A 26,519-nucleotide genomic window follows, 5' to 3' on the forward strand; every position below is an offset into this window, starting at 1 on the left:
CAATACTAATATTACAAAGAGGAAAGATTTGATTATTTGTTTGTAATCGATAAACTCAAAATTAAATGACCGATTTTAAAAATTCTATTACCTAGAAAAAGCTACATTATCAGTGAGTAATATAGGCTATATATTATATTATTTTCATAAACTCTATCCATCTGTGCGAAGCCGGGTCGGATTGCTAGTATGTTATAAAAAGCAATATAAAGATGGACATAGAAGGGACGGATTTTTATGTACTTTCCCGATTTTTATAATGCTTTGATAATATATTAATTATTTTGATAAGTTTTCATTTATTTTAATTACATATCTATCACGAATTATTAAAGTTCATTGAAACATTCGGCGCAACGGAATACCGATTTCTAATCGTGGTCGACGCGAGAAGTATGTACCTCAAGCACTAGATCTAGACATTGTGGGCTTTCCCTATACCATATGAGACAAATGGCAAATAATCAAGCTATTCACAAAGCGAATTTACTTGCGTATCTAAATATCTATAGAGGGAGCGAGAAGGGAGGTATCAAGACTCGAAACTCCCCTATAGCGGCGCTTCAGAGGGGACCCAGCGAGAATTTTAGGTTAGTGGACATGTAGGCATAAAGAAGGTAACACGGCAAATTTGTTGCCATTTAGTTCGTATCGTGTTGTGATTTTCGTTTGTGCGTCAAGTGCTAGTTCGTCGTATTATTGTATACAAACAAAAATTTAATAAGTGTAGTGTTTGTAGATGTAATTAAGCAATTAATGTTAGTAGAGTTTAATTTAGTCGTAACATAAGTTGTATTACAGTAACATATCGTGCGGGAATACAGTGTGGTTTAATAGAAAAATAAATAAAATAAAAAATAAATGTGAAAGAATAAAGCTGTTTGGTGTGATATCACGGTTTGTTTATAAACAGTGACGCGTGCGTACTGTTCGAACTTGCTGACAGCTCGCCGCGTTTTCACTATAAACAACACCGGACAAGGCAATAACATTAACTGTACTCACGCTTAAAGAGCTAATCAATGCTCAATATTCGATGCTAAAATATTGTGCCAAAGTAATTTTATACTCGAACATAGTATAAGTATATTTTAAGTGGTAGTGTAAAAAGCGCGGGAAAATTTAATCTTGTGCGCGAACGAGATATCGCGGACGAGGTGCATCGGAGATACAGTGCAGTCTTACACGTCACGTGTAGGAAAACAGTGAATAAATCCGCGACACTGGGAAATACACGAGGGTCGGAACTGCCTACTACTGCTACTATAGCGATCGATAATATTACGCATTACAGGGTGACTGTGAGAAGAGACGAGACGCACACACCGGCACGGGCACGCACACACACCCGCCCCCTACCGCCCCATCCCAACCTCTGCCCTCGTAACGAAAATAAACACTCCATGGAGCTTTAAAAACTTAAACCGAATTTATAGTATAAGTAACTAAAGTACAAATAAAAATCACTGTGATTTTATTTTTGTGTTCAGTACAGTACGTAAGTCTGTTAGAGCTGTGATAATTATGCTTGTTGGCACAAATTTGTGTAATATGAACTCCGGGATGTTCTTCGGGTATAGTATGCAGAGTCAGCTGGTGAGTCTAGCGGTTGGGCAGAGACCGGGCTCCTCGCATGGCGGGAGTGCCTCGGGAACGGCGCCCCCGACACCAGTTCACGGTCACACTGAGGGAAAGCGGTCCCCGCAGACGCCCTCGGAGCGCACGGGGGCGCCCCCTGGCGCGGGGAAGGACGCGGTGAAACTATTCATTGGACAGATACCGAGACACCTCGAGGAAGATGACCTACGTCCGATGTTTGAGGAGTTCGGGAAGATTTACGAGCTGACCGTACTTAAGGATAAGCACACTGGAATGCATAAAGGTCGGTTGTGATTTACGTTTACATAGATAATTAATTAACACTACATAGTATAAAACAAAGTGCCTGTCGCTGTCTGTCCGTTCCTATGTATGCTTGAATCTTTAAAACTACGCAACGGATTTTGAAGCGGTTTTTTTTTAATAGAGTGATTCATAAGGAAGGTTTATATGTATAATACATGCATAATATAGTAGAGAAACACTCATAATTTTAGAGTTTTTATATATATATATATATATATATATATATATATATATATATATATATATATATATATATATATATATATATATAGTAAAATGAAGCTTATTTTTAATGAAACAAATCCTATTTCTATATGCACAAAAGAAAAACTACCGACCGCGTAAAAAGGAATGAGGTAACGGACTTTTTGAAATAATGTTTGCTAACAGATTATTTAGTTTTAAAAAATAAATCCGATCAAGTACTAGTTAAACTCATGCGCAAAGGGTTCCGTATCTAAAGTAATTTGTAAATAGGTTTATGTTTTCTTTACGTAAAAATAATTATTGAGTTCTTAAGAGGAGAGCCCGGCAGGCAAATACAGTAAAGCACGATGCCCCAATAGAAGGAGCGATGACCTCAAATGACGACTCAGTGGATGCATGCAACGGGACTGTTTAGGGTAATTTATGGGGGAGGCTTATGTTTTTTTGTTATACAACTTAGAATGGCAAACAAGGTAACGGTCTACCTGATGGAAAGTGGTAACCGTCGCCTATAGACATGAGCAGTACCATGGACATAACAGAGTATACTGTTTCGCCCATGATACCCCCCATGCGTTGCCATTCCTGAGGACTCAGATGTTATTCCTATGTACCCAGTAAATTCACGTCATATCCCACCCTTCAAACCGAAACACAGCCATGCAAACACAGCTGCTTCACGGTTGCAACACGAATGGGACAGAGGTACCCAAGCAATCGACTTTTGTACAAAGCCTTCCTCTGGTCCAGCAGTGGACGGATAATGGCTGAAATGATAATGACGATGGGTGGATACGAATGTCTCCTCAAAGCAACGTACCCATGTACTTAAATAGAAATATTTGCATACAAAAATCGAACCGGCCATATTTGCAAGATAATGCTGTGTGTTAAACCTCTATACTAGTATGCTAGTCAAAATAAATAAAAACTTATAAAAATTAAGAAAAACATGTTAATGACATAATATAATGACATAGTACCCTCAATATAGGGGGGTAGGTGATTGTTAGTAATGGAGACTGAGAATCCCATTGCTAGCAATATACCCAACCAGGTCGACCTCCTCGCGGTTCCCCCTGGAAACTATCATGGTTAATTCCTGATGAATTCATCATGATGGGCTAACTGGCCTGTTTTCATTCTCATCTGTCACCCTTCACTGGTGCTCCGCCAGCGTATTCCGTAGCGTAGGCGGGGTTACCATACCGTTTTCACCCATCAAAAAAAAAGTACCCTCAATATAGTACATATTGTGCGTACAGAAAGATGAATCAAGGGTGACTAGGCATTATGTCAAGTCTCTAATACTGATGTAAGACCTATTCACGTAAACAGAATGGGACGTCACAAGGACGTAATATCTACAAGAACAGTGACGGTATTTATTATTAAGGGCGTTCAGAACTTTAGGTTATCAAAATATGGCAACGTTGCTGTTATTTGCAAAAAAAATTGATATATAATAGCTGTTTTTCACTTATAAGTACCAAGTACTAATAACTTAGATGATTTTAGAAAGCTGAATAGGCATTATGTCAAGTCTCTATACTGATATAAGACCTATTCACATAAACAGGATGTGACGTCACAGGGACGTAATGTCGTATGTACAAGACCAGCGACGATATTTATTGTTACGAGCGTTCAGAACTTTAGCTTATCGCAGTGTGGCAACGTCGAATTACTTGTCAATTTCCAAAAATAATTTGAAATTTTTCAATTATTGATTGATTGATTTAATTATTTATTTATTTTTTCGTGCAACTTAGAATGGCAATGGCTGCTTATCTAATGGAAAGTGGTAACCGTCGCCTATAGACATGAACAGTATCATGGACATAACAAAGTATACTGTTTCGCCCATGGTACCCATCATCCGTTGCCATTCTCGAGGATTAAGGTGTTATGCCTCTGTACCCTGTAATTTTATTGCTATATTCTACCCTCCAAACCGAAATACATACAAATACAACAGCTTCACGGCAGAAACACGAATGGGACAAAGGTACCCAAGCAGACGACCTTTGTACGGTCTCCCTCTGCTAGTAAATTGATATGTTAATCATAGAATATACTGCATATAAATCAACCATTAAAAACTTTGCACCTACTTCATATTTTGCTTCGGAAGTTTAAATATACTTTTTTTGCCATCAAAATTCAATTTTTCAGCGACATCTATATATTAATGTGTGAAGCAAAAGCTTTTACCCTTTTTTTACGGAGAATTTTAAAATTTTACGGAGAGAAATTTGGTATACTTATAGTTCATATAGTTAAGGAGTGTAGAATGCTAATATTTTTTTTTAAATTATGCATAAAAAATACATTACGTCAATAAAAACATTACGCACACTACCATGTATTTGACACACACACACATACACATATATATTCTTTCGTTTATTATTAAATTGAGAATAGATTAATATTGTTTGTCTTTAATATTATTTGTCTATAGTCTACCTGAATGTCAAACATAACTAAAATAATTTATTTATTACAATATATGTTATGGTCGAATTTCGACCACGGAGCGACCACTAATAAATTAAAAATATATCATTTAGTTTTTTCGCAAAGAAGTTTTAAATAATCAATTATAAACATTGAAAAATTATCAATTGTTTAAAACGAAAATCACAGATAATAGCTAACTTCAGCTTGTTTCTTATTAAAAGTTGCAAAAAAATAATTTAAATATAAATAAATAGTAGAAATAAACGAATAGATGCTTCAAATATAGTTTGTTAAAGATAATGTACATATAAAAAAGTATAGATTAATTGAAAACCTCCTTTTCCAAAGTCGATAAAAATATTATTAAGATTCAATACAAAAAGAAAATTCCATTCGACGTTACAAGTAATAGCACCATACAAATAAAACACTAACAAATCAACCCGCCGTTATCGCAATCAGAGCAACAGTAAATACATTAGTCACGATATAAAAAAATTACGTTTCGGTATAAATTGTGAAAAAAACATTATACATTTTATAGCGTGCGTCGGCACACGTGAACCGTGACTTAAGAAAAATGCCACCTATGTTCAGATTGCGTTGTAATTCTTAACCTGTGTTGTGATGCAAATGCGTGTAAATTGCATATTATTTTTATGCGATTTTAAACTGTACCAAGGAGAAGGAGTCTATAATTACCATTTAGCTATTATTTATACATAACGAGAATGAAATCATTAGCATTTAATTAATTTATTTATTTATTTACAGAAAAAACTTTTACCAATTACAATTTATAAGGCAAATCCTAATTTAAAACTTTAGTTTCTTATATAATCGCAAATATAAACAGAAGCACTACTCAAAACTTAACTTTTAAATATATTTGTACATAAATATATGTATGGTATAGAATATGGTAGGTCACGGTGATGGCAAGAAAACGAAGATTCTTACAATTGGATTTTATTTTTGATTTTATTTTCGTTAATTATAGGTAATAAATAGACGTGTGGTGTCGATCGTATCTAGGTGCAGACTAGGCGTGGCGTCCGTTGCGCCGATTATAAGTTTAAAAACGACCGCATGCAGAGACAATGACATAGACAAACTATTTTATTTATAATTGAGTTTTGAGGCACAGAATGCGTCGCTTACAATGGCCATGTGACATAGAATGGGCTACCCCTTTCTTTCCCGTGGGTAAGAGGCGACTAAGAGAGGGCGAGCGATGGGCAGCAGCGTCCTTCTTAAAACATCTCCAAAGCATAACTGCGTTTACCAATCTGCCGATTAAATATGGCAACTACTAGTAAAACCCCCCAAGAGGAAGGCTTATCTTCAGCAGTGAACAGTTAAAATACTTATTTGCCAAAAGCAAATTTGAAATTGGTGCAAAGTTTTAGTTGTAGATAAATATGCAACGTAATCCATGATTAAATTTTTAATTCTTAGAGCGCTTGTTAAATAATCAATCAGAGACATGGTAAGTTATAGAACTTTGATATGAACGCTTTTATGTGACTGTTCTACCAATTAAATCAAATACCAACGGCACATAAGTCAAAATATATTCTTCACATAAGAAAGCAAACTTCAAACATATGACACTAGAGGGCACTTTTACGTTTTATTTCTTATAGATCTTTAGGTTAACAACCGGAATATACTCTCTTGAAGAACTAAAAAAAAATTAATGTTGCGTGCAAAATAATTTCAAAAATGCATACCTCTGCTCGATAAATCACGAAATCACCCATAAAACAAGGTACGCCGCGGCCAAAGGCTAGTAATGTATAAAAAGACGAATATTACTACGCTTTGGACCGTCAAGCCCTATCATAACTTCCGAACCGTTTGTCGGAGACACATAAAATTTATTTCTTGTAAAGCAACACAAGGGTTGGAGAAAAAAAAATATTTTTCGACATTCCCTCACACTTATACGTATTCGTATATCTTGCCGTATTTCTGGACTGAGATACGTTATAATATCCTTTTATGATTATTTGCCCCTTTTTTTTAAGAAAAATGAAACACTTAGATGAGGAGTATGCATTATTGTTATTAATTATTAAAACTAACACTATTATGAGTACAATGAAACAATTTAATCATTATGCTTGCCTAATACAGTCTAGTGATCGCAAACTTACGAGTCGAGTTTAAAAAATCTGTAGCAATATTTTTGATACTTTTTAATTAATTGTTATTTAAAGATAAACTAAGGATTATTCACCATATTGTCACAGTTTGGTTACGTATACATATTCCGCGATACGTCTGTTCTGGCACATCGCTTCCGCGATACTGACCACTACAGGCACTGTAGCGAATGTATGAATATGAGGGTACTGTGTGTACCCTCATATATATACTTTCGAAATATTGTAAGTATTGTAATATTAGTACTAAACAAAATAGTACTATATTTAACGATTTAAAATAATACAGCATTGTATAACGAAATATAAAGAAAACTATATACGACACAACCAAGTGCAAATTTCAAAGAATTCAAAGACTTTGACACTTTCAATGAAATGTTACGATAAGCATAAACTCCGATACAATGTACTCTCATCACCAACATCGGTTGACACGTTGTTACGTACTTCATTACACGTCCTTGTTCTTTGTATAGATATAATAAACATGATAATGGGGGACAAGTCGACGCAATTTATACAGATTTTGAGAAAGCTTTTGATCGGGTGGACCATCTAATTTTACTACGTAAGCTCCAGGAGCTTGGAATACATGGTTGCTTGTTGAGATGGGTTAAATCTTACTTGCGCAATAGATCACAAGCCGTTACAATCGGAGGTCATCGCTCAGATTACATATCTGTCCCATCTGGGGTCCCACAGGGTTCAATTCTTGCCCCTTTATTGTACCTAGCCTACCTCTACGACATAGCTGATCATTTATATAACGCAAAGTTTTTGATGTATGCTGATGATACGAAGGTTTATATGAAAATTAATAATAGTCATGATTGTAAATTACTACAAGATGATCTTAACCGCTTGAACTTATACTACAGAACAAACAAAATCAATCTCAACGTAGCTAAATGTCAGCATATTAGTTTTACACGAAAAACAAAACCTGTGAAATATTCATTCTCAATTAATGGTATACTAATAAAAAAATCTGCAATTGTTTGTGACCTGGGCGTATTACTCGACTCAAAACTTACTTTTACGGAACATATTCATTCGATTTCTAATAAGGCATACAAAAATTTAGGCTTCATTCTTCGCGTGTCCAGACCATTTTCGGATATTGATTGTATAAAAACTCTTTATCTATCTTATGTAAGAAGCGTTTTAGAGTATTGCAGCATAATATGGAACCCAAACTATATAATTTATAAGCAGACGTTAGAAAACATTCAGAAAAAATTCTTAAAACATCTAAATTATAAAACAAGAAGCACTAGTACTGATTATCATGAAATGTGTAAGAAGTACAATCTTATTTCTCTCGAAGATAGGCGTTCTCTTCTTGATATGATGTTCTTGAGAGATATTTGTAATAATGGTATAGACTGCCCGGATCTTGTGTGTAACGTGTTGCGTCTCCGTACTCCTAAAATCTGTACCAGAAATCCTCCTCTTTTTGCAGTTCCGACCAACCATACCAATTACTCTCAGAACTCAATAGTTTGTCGTCTAATGAATTCATATAACAAACTTTTTTCAACAGTGGATTTATTCCACCTCAGTAGATATAAATTCAGGGCTGTGATAATGGATGAAATAATATCATAATTACCTATGTTGCATATATGTACATGCACGTATATACATACACTACATATTTACATTTATTTATATCATACTATTATACATTTATTTATATCACACTACACATACACCCACGCATACATTTAACCATCTTTACAATTGGTGACCATGATTTTGTATTATTTAATCATTGCTGTCAATATCTGAACTTTAACAACATGAATTTAATTTTTATATATCAATTAACTTAACTTTATGGACACTCACTATTATATATGGTTCCTTACATACATGTGCTTATATTGCTTGCATACACCCACTCTAACTTGCCTACCTCGCTATGGAATCAAAATTTTTGTTTGTATAAGTAAAATCCGTTATTGGCTGTATTCATGAGAGACTTAGCATGTAAGTTATTTTTTAAGAGCTGTGGATTTTTGTATAAAATAAAATAAAAAAAAATAAAAAAAAAATAAAAAAAAACAAGAATCTATACTAGCAAGAGTTTACAACGTCGTTTATTTTTCTCTCCACACGCGAACGTGTTTTGACGGGGGTGAAAAATTTGTCGCGCTTATTCCTCGTTTTTCATTTGGACGAACAGTCTGTTTTAGAGTATATTTTCTACTTTATAATTTTGTAGTGTTCTTTTTTTTTTATTTAGTTACAGCTGCAGCGAACTGTTTCTTTTTTTTATAATCATTTCAAATTTCCCCCTTCTATTCTCGTGGGTGTCGTAACATGGCTAAGGGAATTAAATTTTTACCAGAGGGAGACTTTGTACAAAAGTCGATTGCTTGGGTACCTCTGTCCCATTCGTGTTTCTACCATGAAACAGTTGTGTTTGCATGACTGTGTTTCGAAGGGTAGGATATGGCGTGAATTTACAGGGTACAGTGGAATAACACCTGAGTCCTCAGGAATTGCAACGTATGGGAGGTATCATGGGCGAAAGAGTACACTGTTATGTCCATGGTACTGCTCATGTCTATAGGCGACGGTTACCACTTTCCATCAGCATGTTTGCCATTCTAAGTTGTATAAAAGAAAATGGTCGAGGGATGGACAGCAATGTCCCTCTTAATGAGTTATCAAAGCCTAACTGCGGTTGCTGCCTGCCTGCCAAGCGTGGCACTATGTTCAGCAGTGGACAATTAACAGCTGATATAATAATAATAATGTATATATATATATATATATATATATATATATATATATATATATATATATATATATATAGCAATGCCAGTGGTTAATTCATTACTAAAAATATTCCAATTCTTTTCTCTATAGTATGTTTTTTTTTATATACAACTTAGAATGGCAAAGAAGCTGACGGTCCTCCTGATGGAAAGTGATAACCGTCGCCTATAGACATGAGCAGTACCATGGACATAACAGAGTGTACTGTTTCACCGATGATACCCCCCCCCCCCCCGCGTTGCCATTCCTGAGGACTCAGGTGTTATTCCTCTGTACCCTGTAAATGTTTTTATTGACAGTGTTATTTTGAACTTTGTTTAGTGGTATGAAGTAAAGTGAAAATCTACATACATATAAATATATAATACACAAGTAATTGATATTGATCGCTTGCTATTTGCAGATTGCGAATGTAGTATAATAAAATTCATTCAATAATAACAGCTATGCCCAAGTTTTTTTTTAATGGGTGATAATGAAATGGTAACTCTACTTGCGCTATCGGTATATACTGGCGAGGTACCAGTGACGGATGATAGATTTTTTTTTTATAACACAGGGGGCAAACGAGCCTGCGGCTCACCTAATGGTAAGTGACTACCGCCGCCCATGATCACCCACAACACCAGCGGCATTGCAGGTGTGCTGCCGGCCTTTTAAAAAGGAATATACTCTTTTCTTGAAGGTTATGTTATAGTATCGGTTCGGAAATACTGTTGCTGGAAGTTGATTCCAAAGAATGGGTGTGCGTGGAAGAAAGTGCCTTGAAAAACGCACGGTGGAAGACCGCCACTCGTCCAGATGATTGGGATGAAACTTTAGTTTGTGGCGGGTTGTACGGTGGTGAAAATCAGCAGCAGGTATCAATCCGAACAATTCCTTAGAATACTGATAAATGATGAACAATGATAAATGATGATAGATGATGATGAAGTAGGTCAGTCGGCCCACCGTAACGAATTCAACAATAAATCAATCACGTTGGTTTCCAGGGAGAACCGCGTGGAGGTCGATCCAGTAGGGTACACAGCTAGCAATGGGATTTCTAATCTCCATTACTAACAATCCCTTCTCCCCCCGCTATGCCCAAGTTGTACTATATCACACTATACCATATCATAACAGCTGTTAACTGTCCACTGCCGAACATAGTCCCTCCCCCCTTAAGGGGAGGGGGTGAAAGGGATTGTTGGTAATGGGGTCAATACACCCTATCAGGTCGACCGCCATGCGGTTTCCCCTGGAAACCATCATGGTTAATTCTAGTGAAATTCGTCACGATGGGCTAACTGACCTGCTTTCATTGTCACCTATCATCAATCACTGGTGCCCCGTCGGTGTATACCGATAGCGTAGGCGGAGTTGCCATTCCATTTTTACCCATAAAAAAAAAAAACTAACTAATAGATTAAGCACAAAACATTTTACCATAAACGTGTGCCGAAATATCATCCATCATACTTCCTCCTTCATTTTTAAAGTGAAGTAACTTCACAAAGAAAAAGCCAACGTCTAAATTTAGATTTTAATATTTAAGCAGTACAATTACAATGAGTGAGGCGGCCGGAGTGAAGGGACATCGTATTTAATAAAGGCATTGCACGATAGGGTACATTAAGGAGGGGACAGGAAGATGGAATTTTTCTCAAGAATTAATTTCACCCATAAATTGTAACCCTTTGTTGCTTTGTTACGCAATCCGGCGAAATAATGGGGAATACGTTGCTTTTTACCTCGTGGAGCCTTTTAGATCATTTGTCTTTAAATGAGTTTACATATATATTTTATATATAGACTTTTTAGTATTTTTTTTTATACAACTTAGAATGGCAAACAAGCTGATGGTCCACCTGATGGAAAGTGGTAACCGTCGCCTTTAAACATGAGCAGTACCATGGATATAACAGAGTATACTGTTTCGCCCATGATACCCCCCATGTCAAAACTGAGCCCATGGGCTCAGTCCTCAGGAATGGCAAACCATTCCTGAGGACTCAGATGTTCTCCCTCTGGTAAATTAATAAATAAGAATATAAGAGTTCAAACCAAACCAAGTTTAGATTACACCATAATGACACCCTCCTTATGGGGGAGGCCTATGTTTAACGGTGGACAATTAACAACTGATATGATGAAGATTCCATAATAAGTCTGTAAATATCGTATTATATCAAGTAAATTATAACTATACAAAATCCCTCTAAATTAATTATAAACCAGAGGGAGACTTTGTATAAAAGTCGATTGCCTGGGCACCACTGTCCCATTCGTGTTTCTACGGTGAAGCAGTTGTGTTTGCATGGCTGTTTTTCGGTTTGAAGGGTAGGATATGGCAGTGAATTTACAGGGTACAGAGGAATAATATCCGATTCTTCAGGAATGGCAACGCATGGAGGGGAGAATATCATGGGTGAAATAGTATACTCTATTATGTCCATGATACTGCTCATGTCTATAGGCGACGTATTTACTATAAACGTTATGTTTATAAGTTGCATAAAAAAATCTATGTTGCTGCATTTCAGATATAATATAATAAATGATGAATCAAAGCAAGTTAGTAATTTATAAGAAACCCCATTGAAATTGAAAAAGGTAATCACCTTTGAACATTTTCTATTCACAGTTCTCGAGATGAAATAGAATAATATTAACATAACGCATTTCCTCGTGAAAAGGAACGTTGATTGTACTGAAAATAGATTTCTTTTTGGCTTGTAACCATAATAATAGTGATTTCTTGTTAAGCTCCTCTTGTGTAAATTCAGCTGACCTTTGTATTTATTTTTCTTTGTAGCATTAAGACATTTGTTTGAATTTAGTTTCATTTGAATTTATTGTGGAACTGCTGCGATAAATACCGGATTAAAACATTTCCTAAGAACGATGCAAAAAGTGTTCTAGATGTTTTTAAAGTTTGTGACTTTTTTTTTTATGCAATTTAGAATGGCAAACAAGCTGACAGTCCACCTGATGGAAAGTGGTAACCGTCGCTTATAGACATGAGCAGTACCATGGACATAACAGAGTATACTATTTCGCCCATGATACCCCCCATGCGTTGCCATTCCTGCAGACTCAGGTAATATTTCTATGTACTCAGTAAATTCACGCCATATCCCACCCTTGAAACCGAAACACAGCCATGCAAACACAACTGCTTCACGGTTGAAACACGAATGCGACAGAGGTACCCAAGCAATCGACTTTTGTACAAAGTCTCCCTCTGGACGTGAGAAAATATTACCAAGTTGTGAGCAAATAAATATTTTATTGAGACATATTTGGATGCTTATATTAGAGTATAATCTATATTCAATGGAGGCTATAACATATATGTATATATAGGTAAGGATTAAAAGATGTGTTGGAAGACAGAGAAAAAGATGGGTTGATTAAACCATACAAATAACAGGAAAAGAATGGATGTTGCTATAGATCGAGATAAATGGAATATGATGGAGGAGACCCATGGGGAACCATACATCATTACAAAAAAAAATGTTAAAAATATTTGTTAATATTATAAAAAAATATTGAAACTCGTAAAGTATGAGAAATAAAGCTATAACTATAAAATATTAAACTTTTAAAGTCCAAAACACTAAGAGATGAGTCTATCTTTGTCTCCTAAAATTTCTAGCTTTGTTAATTTAAGTTATCATGGCGGAAAAGGAATTGTTAGTAATAGGGTATAAAAGCCCCATCACTACTATATAATAGGGTATCCATTAGGTTAAACTTGATGAGGCTCCCCCTGGAAACCGTCGTGTTTATTTCTTCTTGAATTCATCACGATGGATTAACTGACGTGCTTTTATACTTATTTATTTTGTATGCCTATTAAATTAAATAAAAAAAACTTAAATTATCAATAAATAGGCATAAAAATGAAACATGAAACAAAAATTTGTGTCATACAGAATTAAATTAACGACCGTAATATTGTAAGTGTTATTATGTTATTAAACAACTATGTAATATAATAAATAATGCTACCAGAGGGAGACTTTGTACAAAAGTCGATTGCTTGGGTATCTCCGTCCCATTCGTGTTTCAACTGTGAAGCAGTTGTGTTTGCATGGCTGTGTTTCGGTTTGAAGGGTGGGATATGGCGGGAATTTACTGAGTACAGAGGAATAACACCTGAGTCCTTAGGAATGGCAACGCATGGGGAGTATCATGGGCGAAATAGTATACTCTGTTATGTCCATGGTACTGCTCATGTCTATAGGCGACGATTACCACTTTCCATCAGGTGGACCGTCAGCTTGTTTGCCATTCTAAGTTGTATAAAAAAAATATATATAAATATTTATTTATTATAACTTATATAAATTCATAAAATATATATATATATATATATATATATATATATATATATATATATATATATATATATATATATATTTTATCTATTAAAGTAACAATACTATCACAATTAAAGGATTAGTAATAATTCCATTCAAGATGAACAAACAAAGAAGAATACAGTGTAAAACAACAAAACTCTATACAAACTATATCCACAAAAAAATAAAACTCCGCTTATTGGAAGAGATCCACGCCCAGCAGTGGGTGTTATGATGATGATATTATATTGTTCTTTTATGGTCCATATTTTATCATATGATCTCGCACACCTCATAGCTGACTACGGAACGGGCTTATGCAAATCTCATAACAAAACACAAACATGCATAATTTTATTGACACGACCAACTGAGTACTATCAATTCACTTATGATGAGACAAACCATTTTCAACCTTACACCGTTGTGTTAAGCATTAAGAAAAGGAATTTAGGTATTGGCAAGTAACAAAATTAACTTTGTAAAATCGACTCGTAAGTTAACGAATGAATGGCTTGGTTCAAAGAATAACCAGAGTGTTTACCCTAGTTAAAGCAAAATAAACCTTAAAAAATCTCTTCATGTTTTCTGCTCGATTGAATGAAAACGATTGCTCATATAACCGTATGGATATAGACATATTGAAATAAGGTAGGGTCTCAATATACGAATATGTCCATTAATATGATATCATGGAGTTTTTTATCATCATCATCATGTCAGCCATTAACTCCCCACTGCTGAACAAAGGCCCCCCTATTGGGGGGTTTTCAGTAGTTGCTACACTTGTTAGATGGATTAGCAATCGCAGTTAGTCTTTGGTGATGTATAAAAAGGAACACTTCTGTCTTGGAGTGCCATCTGCAATCGCCCTTGCACACGCGCCTGGTAAAGATCACCTGCGGCCAACAGCATTAACAGATCGAAAAAAACATCCCCCGACCATTAAATTGCCATTCTTGAGTCTTAAGGAATGGCAATGCATGGGGGTATCATGGACGAAACAGTATACTCTGTTATGTCCATGCTACTGCTCATGTCTATAGGCGACGGTTACCACTTTCCATCAGGTGGGCTGTCAGCTTGTTTGCCATTCTAAGTTGTATAAAAAAAGTAAAGTTCCCTTAGTCGCCTTTTACGATGCCCACGGGAGAGGAAGGGGTAAATCATTCTACTCGTATGCTGGAACCACACGGCAATTGTCGTTATATGTTCACGCCAAATTTCTTGAAAAATAGGCGTAGAGAACCAAGTGCCACAGAGCTCTATCTTCACATGCTTACTTGTTTCATTCGCTTTCATAACTTGTCTCAAAAATCACTCCATGTACATGTACATGTTTTCTCTGATAATAATAGGCTAGTCCACCCTCTTTCTTTATTTTTTTTACAACTTAGAATGGCAAACAAGCTGACGGCCCATCTGATGGAAAGTGGTAACCCTCGCCTATAGACATGAGCAGTAGCATGGACATAACAGAGTATACCGTTTCGTCCATGATACCCCCCATGCGTTACCTGCATGCATTCCTGAGGATTCAGGAATTAATACGTAAATCAAATTAAGTTGTTATTTTTTTTTTATTTAAGACTCACCTAAGGATTACGCGTATTGCATTATGTGATGGTCCCCCCCTTTTACACCCCTTATAATAATAACCCTCTAAACTAACCTACACATGGAAAACCTACAAAGCCTAAGAAAAGCCTACGAAGGCTTAACCTAATGAAATCTATGAAAATCTAATGAAAACTTACCCTAAAGAATGGCCTAACACCCTCAATATAACCCCATACCTATATTGCCTTATACACCCCAAACATCCTATGAATCATATAAACCCTTACAATAAACACTTAATATTGAACAGATCTTATAGTAGAACACTTGATCATTTGGCCAGATAAATAAATGAGTGATCGTCTAGTAATGTAGGACCCGTTGTGTGTGTAATAACCGAAAGGTTCTTTAATTGGCATATGATAGGAGTTAATGAAGATGATTGATAAAGCTTTAAGGATTAAGAATAATTAATGAATTATACTCATTATTCGTGCAACTAGGAAGTTACGTTAATTTAATACTAAATTACAGAATAACTGTAATAATAAAAAAAAATGGGGGAGCGGTCGGGCCCCTCACACGCCCGGACCAGTGGAAGACTTTCCAACTATCTATAACTCTTCCTCCTAAAAGGTAGGGAAGGGTATTACTATTTATTAATGCACTCTGATGGTAATAAGGGAATGAGTATTCTCAGTTCCAAACCAAACATAAGTACATTTACTTCAACATTACAGTGGCTCCACCAGCCCCACGATGCTTCCAGTATAAATTAGTGTTTGCCAGAGGCAAACGGATCGGAACTGAAATCCCAGGATCACTCCGACACGAGAGCTTACTCATGGGCGATGACCCTTTCAGTCCTATATGGCGACATAGAGATCACCCACTAACAGTACGAAACTGTTTCCCAGCGTCACCCTGTTACGAGCTTACTCAATGGGGGTTTCCCTTCGGCTCCACAAGAGATCAGACCAAGAAGCGAGATCACCCAGACACCAGAACCTACTTTGATGGGACATAACCCTTCGGCCCTATAATGTGACATTAGAGATCACCTGTGAAGACAGTCCGATAGAGATGAAGATTTGTGTGATAGGGGATACCTTCCACACCCTGGAATTGGCCAAGCCATATAATGTTGATAATTGCTATATCATAACATAGCATTGTCAATTTAATATTATTTACTTAATACCAAGAATACTCAAGGTTCAAGTTAAATCTGTTGATTAGGCCGGAGCCTAAGAATGAGTAGTCCAACCCATAGGTCGAGAGCTACTAAAAGTAATGAGTGCTATTGAATGAACTATAAGTCCAGTCAATTATATATAATATTATTGTTGATTAACCACATTGTGAATTAACCAATTATTTATTCAGAGAGATATATCTAAAGGAACTATAAGTCCTTTAAAAGACACTGATTAATCACAAGTTAACAACGTCTCGTGAAATAACCAGTTGGGTTTTCTATAAGTTTGAGGACACTAAGTCCAACAAGCTATTATTGTGTTGAGAGTAATAGAGATCTTTTGTAATATTTGTAGAGGTTTGATTAATCACATTGTGAAATAATCAGATTAAATAATTATGTAGCTTTATAGAGAGGACTATAAGTCCTAATTGGTTATTGTCATAAGTACTGATAAATTACACATTAAAGTGCCAGGTCAATTATTATATATAGGTATATAGGAAGGACAATAAGTCCTATTTGTGTATGTTGTAGTAGTAGAGGCAATATATTGCATAATTATAATGTGAAAGATATAGATTAAATATATATTTGTATAGAAAGGACAGTAAGTCCCATACAATTATTGTAGCTGTACTATAGTTATACTATATCTACTTCCTTTTAGTGTCTTAGTAAACCTATTTACTAAGAGGATTTCTCAGATAAACAAGTGTTTTAGTGTTTAAATCATCATGATTAAATCCCTAAGAAATTAGGTCTTTAAATAATTATCATATCATTTAAGTGAAATTTCTCATATAAATAATTCCAATATTTCCCCTACAGTTATTATAAAATAACAGAAAATTATATAAATTTTCTATAGACTTAGATATAGAATCATAACGTGTATAATCTCCTTTTGTTTGACATCTGTCATATTAATGACGTATTGAATGACGTATTGATGTATTGAATTGAATTTTGATTATCTATCACAACTGTCAACGTAACAAATACTAGCAAGTTTGTTTATTTGTATTTGTTTAATATAATTAAATATAAAATCATCATATATCAACCGTAATATACAACTAAATTATCAGTGACATAAATAATCATGGTTTACACCAGAAATAATTAATAGTATCCAGTAATGCTGCAGTTTTATATTCATATCAGTAGCCAAGCTTACTTTCCAATTCAAGAATGAACAGAAGATTAGAAGTTTAACATTCCCATTGCAATTGTACTTGCAATAATATATACATACAGTACTAATTATCAAGAACATTCCTCAAATACAAGTGTGATGAACATTTCCCAATATGCTATCTATTTGATTCCTAACCTCTAATGTAAATTTATTAAAGAAGTGAATAATCAGTGTTAGTGTTTGCTTTATTAATATTTAAAGTAATTGTCCTAACTTGATATTAATAGGTTCATATCTCCTTGGGTACGGCCCAACATATACAACTAACTCGATAATGAAATTTATAAAATACTAATATTACATTTTACTACTTGCATATCTCCATTCTATTCCCATAAATATTCAAAATATGTATATTAAATATAAATCCAATAAAGATTCACTAATTTTAACCCTGTCTGAACTTGTCTAGTCAATATAGCATGAACAAACAACACACATACAAACCTTATCGACATGACAACTTTCTTCCTAAATATGAGTAAAATAATATAATAAATAATAAATAACTCACACTTGTCATTTAGTACTAATTTTATACTGTACCTCATACCTAGTTAAGAGTAACTATAGTCAGAGAATCCTTTAGTACATTTATTACCATTAGGAAATAATCCACACCTATAATATCAATATAATTAAATATTATTAAAAGCAGTAATATACAAAGAGTTGTTATTGTCAGCTTGCTCACTACAATAAAATCAATATTAAAGTTTATAATAAATCAAGACAAAATATCTATTTAAACAATACAGGCTTGTTTACCATAAACACCCCACAGTCACATGAATTTATCTAATAATACAATTAATAATGTATTAAAAGTATTACATTCACATAATATTACATGCAACAGTTAAGCTGTTTCTTTGTACATCTGGTGTAAAACAAATCCCACATGTAATCATGGGTAAACAAGTATACAAAAGAATTATTAGTTCAGTCGACCGAGCAATGGTATGAAAACATTTCACCATGAGACGTTAAGCATGCACAGATATTCCAAACCAACACTGTAATAGTGTAATAAATACAACTATTCCATCATCATCATCGTCTCAACCATCATCAATCCACGACTGAACACAGGCAATTCCCACACACTACCACAAGGAACGGCCCGAGACTCCTGCATCCACTAACTCCCTGATCAACCTATAATAACTTTGCTTGCTTGCCTGACCGTTATAAATAAATAATTTTATATTAAACAATAAGCTGTCTTTATATAGGTGTTATAATAGCTTGATAGTTAATTCCTAAAGTAATCTCCAAATCTAAACAAGTACAACAATTTTGTAATAGTGGAACCTAAGTTTACATCAGCTTCACTGAATCAAAGTGATAAAGTTCTACTAAACAAATGTCTAATTAGAGTTTTGTATATGAATAGAATAACATAGGTATATATCATCATATAGATTATTCATCATCATCGTTATATTGAAGTCAAAATTTTATCAAATGTGATAACATTTAAAGATTAAACGCATTACCTAAGCTTGTATTGACTCTAGTAAATATGTATTTCAATAGTTGGTGGAAATATTAAGTATAGACATTGCCTGCGATCACAGTCAAAAATCTAACTACGCAGTAATAAATGGAACAAGCTCACCGGATTCTCCAGTCTTCCATTGATTAATTTCACACTCTTAATCGATAGTGATACACTAAGGTCTCAAACCCCTTCATCGATCCAGTCCCTCCTAGATCTATATCCCAGTTATTTTTTTATTTCTATTGCGCAATTCCTAATACACGACTCCCGCGCCATTTTTTTCTCTTTTCTTTTCTTTTTTTTTATTTTATTGCGCAATTCCTAAAAAGCGACTCCCGCGCGCCCGCCGATCTGCCGTCTCTCCTCTTTTTTTTTTTCTTTTTTTCTCACCTAGTAACGTCATAGATTATGTCACCGAAGGGTAGATATTTCAATAATCGGATTTAGACTATTATTCGAACTGAACTTTTCTTTAAATTCAATTTAATTATATGTTAACGTATTTTGGTATTTTCTATTAAATTGATTATCGAATTTATAAAACTTTAAAGGCTCTCATAAACCTTATTAAACTGTGTTGTATGCATCCTTTTTACACCTGATGAGAAAAAGGTAAACTATAATTTGGTTAATATAAAATATAATATATTTTTGTTTAATTTATTTAATTTTCTTGTGACGTCCACTACACTCTGGAAACACATCAAAGGAGTTTCCCTTCTGTGTCAATATTTCATATATGGTAACGTCTTCTCTGTATACTATTGTGAACCTTGACTTTAAAGTTTGTTTATATTAAATAGCTCAGCTTTCGCAGCGGTTACCCATAGGAACCCCTGTTTCTTTTCTATGTACTTATGGTATTAAACCTATTGTACTATAGGCGAACCGTCACAATTAGATCAATGAAATTATGGAGCTACGTAACTGTCTGCCATGTGGTCTCAGCACAGAATGAGCCACTTTTTCCTCTTCCGTAGTTGTGGTAAGTGGCGACTAACGGAACTTAATGATGAGGGATGGGCAGTAGGGTCCCTCTTAAAATAAATAAATAACAGTTTATTCAGCAAACATTGTTACTCTTCGAAAAAAAGGTTCATACAGAGTAAAATAACATGTATGTGTTCCTACACAAAGGTGAAGGTGTTATGCAATGTTTGCTTAAATGGTCCCCGCTTAGTGTTACGCTGCAACCGAGGAGCTACAGCGCTGATTTTCAGCGGGAGCCCTTCGGGTAGGACTTAATTTAATTTAAATTAAATTAATATGGAAGTTTGCTTACTTACGTATTACAGTATATACATAACTTATCTATATAATACCATGGCATATTTATTATAATTAAGATGTATTCAGACGTCTAAATCAACAAAAATAATACTTCACCAAAGCCTAAAGTTAAGCCTAAGTTAGCAGTTGCTAACTTGCCTGTTAAGGGTGGCAAGTACTGGCAATGTACTGCTTACAAAGAAGGCCTAAGTTTGGTAGGGGACAGTTAACGGATGATGTAATAAAATAATAATAATAATAACAGTTTGTATGTTTTACATTCACTTTTATTATTTAGTTATGTAGTTATAGCCATAAGACAAAAAGTTAAAAATCTTAATAAATATGTGTTTTGTAACAGGATTTATTTTCGTGATACCTATCATATCAGCCTTTAACTGTCCACTGTTAAACATAAGTCTCCCCTTTGGGGGGTTTTGCCAGTAGTTGGCACGCTTGGCAGGCGGATTAGCAACCGCAGTCAGGCTTTAGAGATGTTTTAAGAGGGACGCTGCTGCCGATCCCTCGCCCTCCCTTAGTTATTACGACACCCACGGAAAAAGAAGGGGTGGCCTATTCTATACCTGGACCACACGGCCAGGAGTTAATTTAACGGAACCAAAATTCAATTAAAATGTAACAAATGATTTATTCGTCTGTTAGTTTTAAATTTTCGCGTTCATTATTCATATTTTAAATACAATCGGCCGTCGAAACGTCGGCAATAAAGAAGCATGTAATGTATGTAGGTACTATTTACCTGCAAAGGTTTTTACATCGCGTTAACGTTCCGATTGTGTATTTAAAATATTTATTCATTTATTTCTTATTTTGGGCGATAATTGTGCTTAAAACTGCTTCGCATTAATGTTTAATTTTGGAGATTTTTTTATATGTTTTCAAAAACGACACAGACACGACAATGTTACAAGATAAGGATTATTTTATACCTATTTGGTACAGTAACCCTAAAAATATAATAATTACGTAAGATTCCGTATAGACCACAATATCAAGATGTTTTAATTTAAAAATGTTACAAAATATATTTTATATTTTTAATCACGAATTAAAATGTTGGCTGGAAGAAAACTCATACAGAGTTAAGCTTGCTCGTTGTACGTCTTTAATTTAATATAAATATTTATATTTATATATATTATTTATTTAATATAAATTATAACATTGTAATTTTTGTGTACAATAAAGTATAAATAAATAAATAGAATAAATATAATCTTTGTTCAAATGTATTTGTTTACAAGCTCTCTTAAATCGTGAATACTTAATGATTGTTCCGTTTGGTTAGGGATGTTGTTATCTGCTGAGAAGAATCCACAAACAACTAAAGAGTTATTCTTTTCAAATGATTATATTCATGAAAATTTTACATTTGTATAAGTACTGTAACTATAATCAGAATAAAGTTCTATTTATATGTATTATTCAATATAAAATAAAGTAAACTTGTTTTTAAAGATAAATTACGCTCCTATTTAAAAAAAAAGGCCGATTTGTAAACTTCATTCCCTTTTATTTTATTTTTTCACGTTCTTTTTAAACTTTGCTGGTTACTCTGAGTCATAGATTGTTTCATTTGCTTTTTTAATACAGTTAATCGTTTGTTATATGTAGTAATATTTATGTATGTATATATTGATTTATTTAATATATTGTGTGTACTGGGGGAAAGGGATTGTTAGTAATGGGATCTAATGAACCCATTGCTAGCAATACACCCGGTCGACAATCAGGTCGACCTCCACGTGGTTCCCCCTGGGAACCATCGTGAACAATTCTTGTTGAATTCGTCACGATGGGCTAACTGACCTGCTTCATCCTCACCTATCATCTCTTACTGGTGCCTCGCCGGTGTATACTGATAGCGCGGACGGGGTTACCATTCCATTATCACCCATTAAAAAAAAAAAAATATATATATATATATATTTTTTTTTTTTTTTCAACAAGAATTGTTCACGATGGTTCCCAGGGGGAACTACGTGGAGGTATATATATGTTTATATTAGTCTAATTAAATGTGTGGGCGACAAAGGGAATCAGGAATTGGAAATATACATAATGTATATTGATCAAAGGAACTTAGAAGACTAGGGCCGTGAAGGCAAGCCAAAAGAAAACAATAGATATGCGTGTCAATTTCGAATATGGTAAATAATAATATATAGCTATAAATAATATATGTGGCCTGTACTCCACAATATATTTATAGTATAAAAATATATTAAGTATTAATTTTTACATTTTTTCTTAATTAAATAATTCGCCAACTAGTTATTTCTCGGTTTGCCCAATGGTTAACTGGTAGAGAATACTGTCCTGTGTTAAGTCCGCCATATGTATAAAGTTTCACTGTGCTGTCAAGTTTAAATAAATAAATAAAATAAACAAGCAAACATGAGCTGACCAGTCCCCAATTCTGTATCAATTGTTATGTAAGAATCTTTTAGTAGAACCATAAGTTTTTATTGAGTTAGTAACTTCAGTCTTTATAGGACTCTAAGGCCTTTTATAGGATCACTCTAAGGCCTTTTATAGGATTTTGTTTTTCGTCCTATTTATGTTACGATCCTTTTTTTTAGGCTTTGTATTTTTTTGCTGTTCAAAATACATTATTAGATAAGGTATTAAAGACTTTCGAATGAACTTAAATTTAGCATACTATAATATATATATTTAAATATTTAATTTTTAACGTTTATACACATATTAATGTAGCTAGTCACATAATTTAATGAATTTACTATACTTAGGTATATAACGGTATAGCTCCCTGCATAAAATGAACTACCCCTTGCTTCGCCGTGGATGCCTTAAGAGACGACTAAGAGTTTATGGTGGAGAAATGGGCAGCAGCGTCCATCTTAAAACATCACCAAAAGCCAAACTGCGATTGCCAACTCACCTGCCAAGCGTGACAACTACTGACAAATTCCTCCTTATGGAGGACGCTATATTTAGCAGTCGACAGGTTAATAAAACAACTACGCTTTGTTTGTTTATTTAAACTTCGGGAATGGTAACGCATCAAGGATATAATGGGCGACAGAATATATACTTGTGATGTCCATGGTGCTATTGATGTCTATAGGTGACGGTGACCACTTCCTTACTTAGGTGGGCCGTCAACTTATTTGCCATTCTAAGTTGCATAAAGTATATTTGTTTGGGTTGTTTTGTTTGTTTTATTACAAAGTTTGTGAACTGAATAATGTAAAGCTCATTGGATTTTGGGTTGTTTAATTTTTCTCAATAAGTACTCGGCAAACAGAAACAGAAGGTGATTAATAGATTCGGGTCCATTTATAGAGACTGAGAGATATTTAAAATACGCTTGAGAAAGCATGTTTCTGAAATGCGTTCTTAAATAATATAATTTTTACTGGAACTGTTGAATTAATAAAATTGGACTAAATTTTTGTGAATGTTTTGATTTGTCATAATTATTCCTGGAATTTTTTAATGATGTTAAATTGGATTTTATCTTTGTAAGTATAGATAGCTATTTTCTTTCACTGTAGTCACTCTTTTCCATTTCTTTGTAATTTTTGGACTAGATTTGTCATATTTCCTTGTGTGTATTATGTATGTATTTATATGTGTATGTTTATGTATTTGGTATGTATGTTATATATATAGTAAGTAGTTTAATAAATTATATGTATTTGATATTTTTGTGCATTACAGATTTTTGTATTTTATGCACGAAAAATTATTAATTCACTTTTGCGCCACCTGCCCATTTCTATCTGTTCTCCTTTAACCAAAGGTTGTCTGTAAGAAATTGCCCTAGCCATAAGACCGCCTTTTGCACCTTTATGTGTATATTTCAATCTGTATTTATGTTACTGGATTTCACTTGAATTATTCACTTGTCATTGTATATTTTTATTTATGGTGCAATAAAGAGTTAAATAAATAAATAAATAGCCACTCGTATTGCTTCCACAAATATTTTCAGAAGGGCTTAATCTTGAATATCAAGAAAGTTAGAATTATCATTAAAAAATAAACAATGAACATAAAAAATAAAATGAAGAAATAACAAAGATAAATAAAGTAATTAAGTGACTTCATTAAACTGGCCTAATTATTTTATTTATTACATATGCTTTTGTTAAAATTTGAAATAATAGAAAATACGCATTTATTACTATTGTAACTCCGTATGGTCTCGGCACAGAATGGATCACCCGTTCTCTTCTTAAAGGTGTCGTAAGAGGCAGTCAAGAGAACTTAGTAGTTTTAGGATAGACAGCAGCATCCTTCGTAAAACATCACCAAAAGCCAATCTGTGGTTTTGCACCCCGCCTGCCAAGCATGGTAACTACTAACAAAATCCCCATTATGTAGGAGACCTATGTTCAGCAGTGGACAGATAATGGCTGATACGATGATGATGATGAAAAAGACTTTGTTCCACAAAAAAAACCGACTTCAATTAAGGAAAATACAGTTACTGTGATATAAATATTGAATCGATTTGAATAAAACTGCTATGAAATAAATCTGAATATATAAAGATTTTAGATATAAAAATATTTTCCAAATCGGTTTATCAATGACGATGTGTTGAAGTAACAAACATAAAAAAAAAATCAACAGAAATTGGGAACTTATCTTTTTCTTGAAGTCAGTTGAAAAGTTTATCAGAAGGAGACATTGTTTGGGCACCTCTGTCCCATTTGTGTTTCAACCGTGAAGCAGTTGTGTTTACAGGGCTGTATTTCGGTTTTAAGGGTGGAATATGGCGTGAATTTACAGAGTACAGAGGAATAACACCTAAGTCCTCAGGAATGGCAACGCATGAAGGGTATCATGGGCTAAACAGTATACTCTGTTATGTCCATGGTACTGCTCATGTCTATAGGCGACAGTTATCACTTTCCATTAGATTAGCCGTCAGCTTGTTTGTCATTCTAAGTTGTATAAAAATAAAAGACTACTAAGGTAAACTAGTAAAGGATTTTATATAACTACCATTAAAGCTGTTAAATACATGTTAAATGTTAGTATGAAATTTGAATTAATATGAAAATATCATATATGGGTGATATCTGATGAGTAATTATGCTCACGAGAAATCCAAACGAGTATTATAAACGTTTTATTAATAAAAATATATTATTCCGTCTGTCAGATTGATTACAGTATTAACAATATATGAAAATGGCCTTTATTATTTACAAATTAAGTTACAATGTCCTTCATCTACGCGCCATAATGAATCAAATTGTATTTACGGTTTCTTTTTAATCAGATTTTCAATACGAGTTCAATCTCCGCATCGGAATAAATATTTGTATACATTTTCAAATATTTATACCCAGTTCTGATATCAAATGAAATCAACGGTCTATTTGTGTATAGATTTGGACGTTGATTTCCATTTTAAACAAATAAAAAGTATAATAGAAATATATAAATATAAATATCTATATACCTAATATATATATTGTGTAGACTTGCAGTAAATCTAACCTTCACCTTTAGAATTCTTATAAATGCTTTTCTGTTCTCTTCTATATTGAATGAATGAATGAATTTTATTGCTAAAAATGTGGTACAATAAGGTAAATACAGAGAATCTATGTGTTCATTAAATGCCTTATACGGTCAAAGCTAGTAACGTTAATGCAAAACTAAGTAACTATTTATGATATTGAATCAAAACAATGTGGATAAAAAGGACTAAAATAAAAAAAAATAGTGTCTCGCAATACTAACTGAACACCAAAACTGTGTTAGTATGGAGGGCTCAAAATTTTGTCTCGTTTTGCGACCCATGTTTCTTGGGTGAAAATGTCCAGATTCACTAGTTCATTTGTATGGTCCTATAGAAATTCTATCAAAGTCGGTTTAGTAGTTTAATTTTTAAGCC

General features: G+C 34.0%; 1 protein-coding gene across 1 annotated transcript in view; it reads left to right on the forward strand.

The window, feature by feature from the left end:
- Positions 1 to 1,522: 1,522 nt before the first annotated feature.
- The window catches only part of LOC113519268 (CUGBP Elav-like family member 3-B), a 981,529-nt gene continuing 956,532 nt past the window's right edge, over positions 1,523 to 26,519 (forward strand). Inside the window, exon 1 of the mRNA XM_052898765.1 lies at positions 1,523 to 1,882. Within this exon, the coding sequence (XP_052754725.1) occupies positions 1,525 to 1,882 (358 nt within the window). The 5' untranslated portion in view covers positions 1,523 to 1,524. The remainder of the gene's footprint in view (positions 1,883 to 26,519) is intronic.

This window comes from Galleria mellonella, unplaced genomic scaffold (assembly GCF_026898425.1).
Source record: "Galleria mellonella isolate WM207_F2 unplaced genomic scaffold, CSIRO_AGI_GalMel_v1 utg537, whole genome shotgun sequence".
Classification (NCBI taxonomy): Eukaryota; Metazoa; Arthropoda; class Insecta; order Lepidoptera; family Pyralidae; genus Galleria; species Galleria mellonella.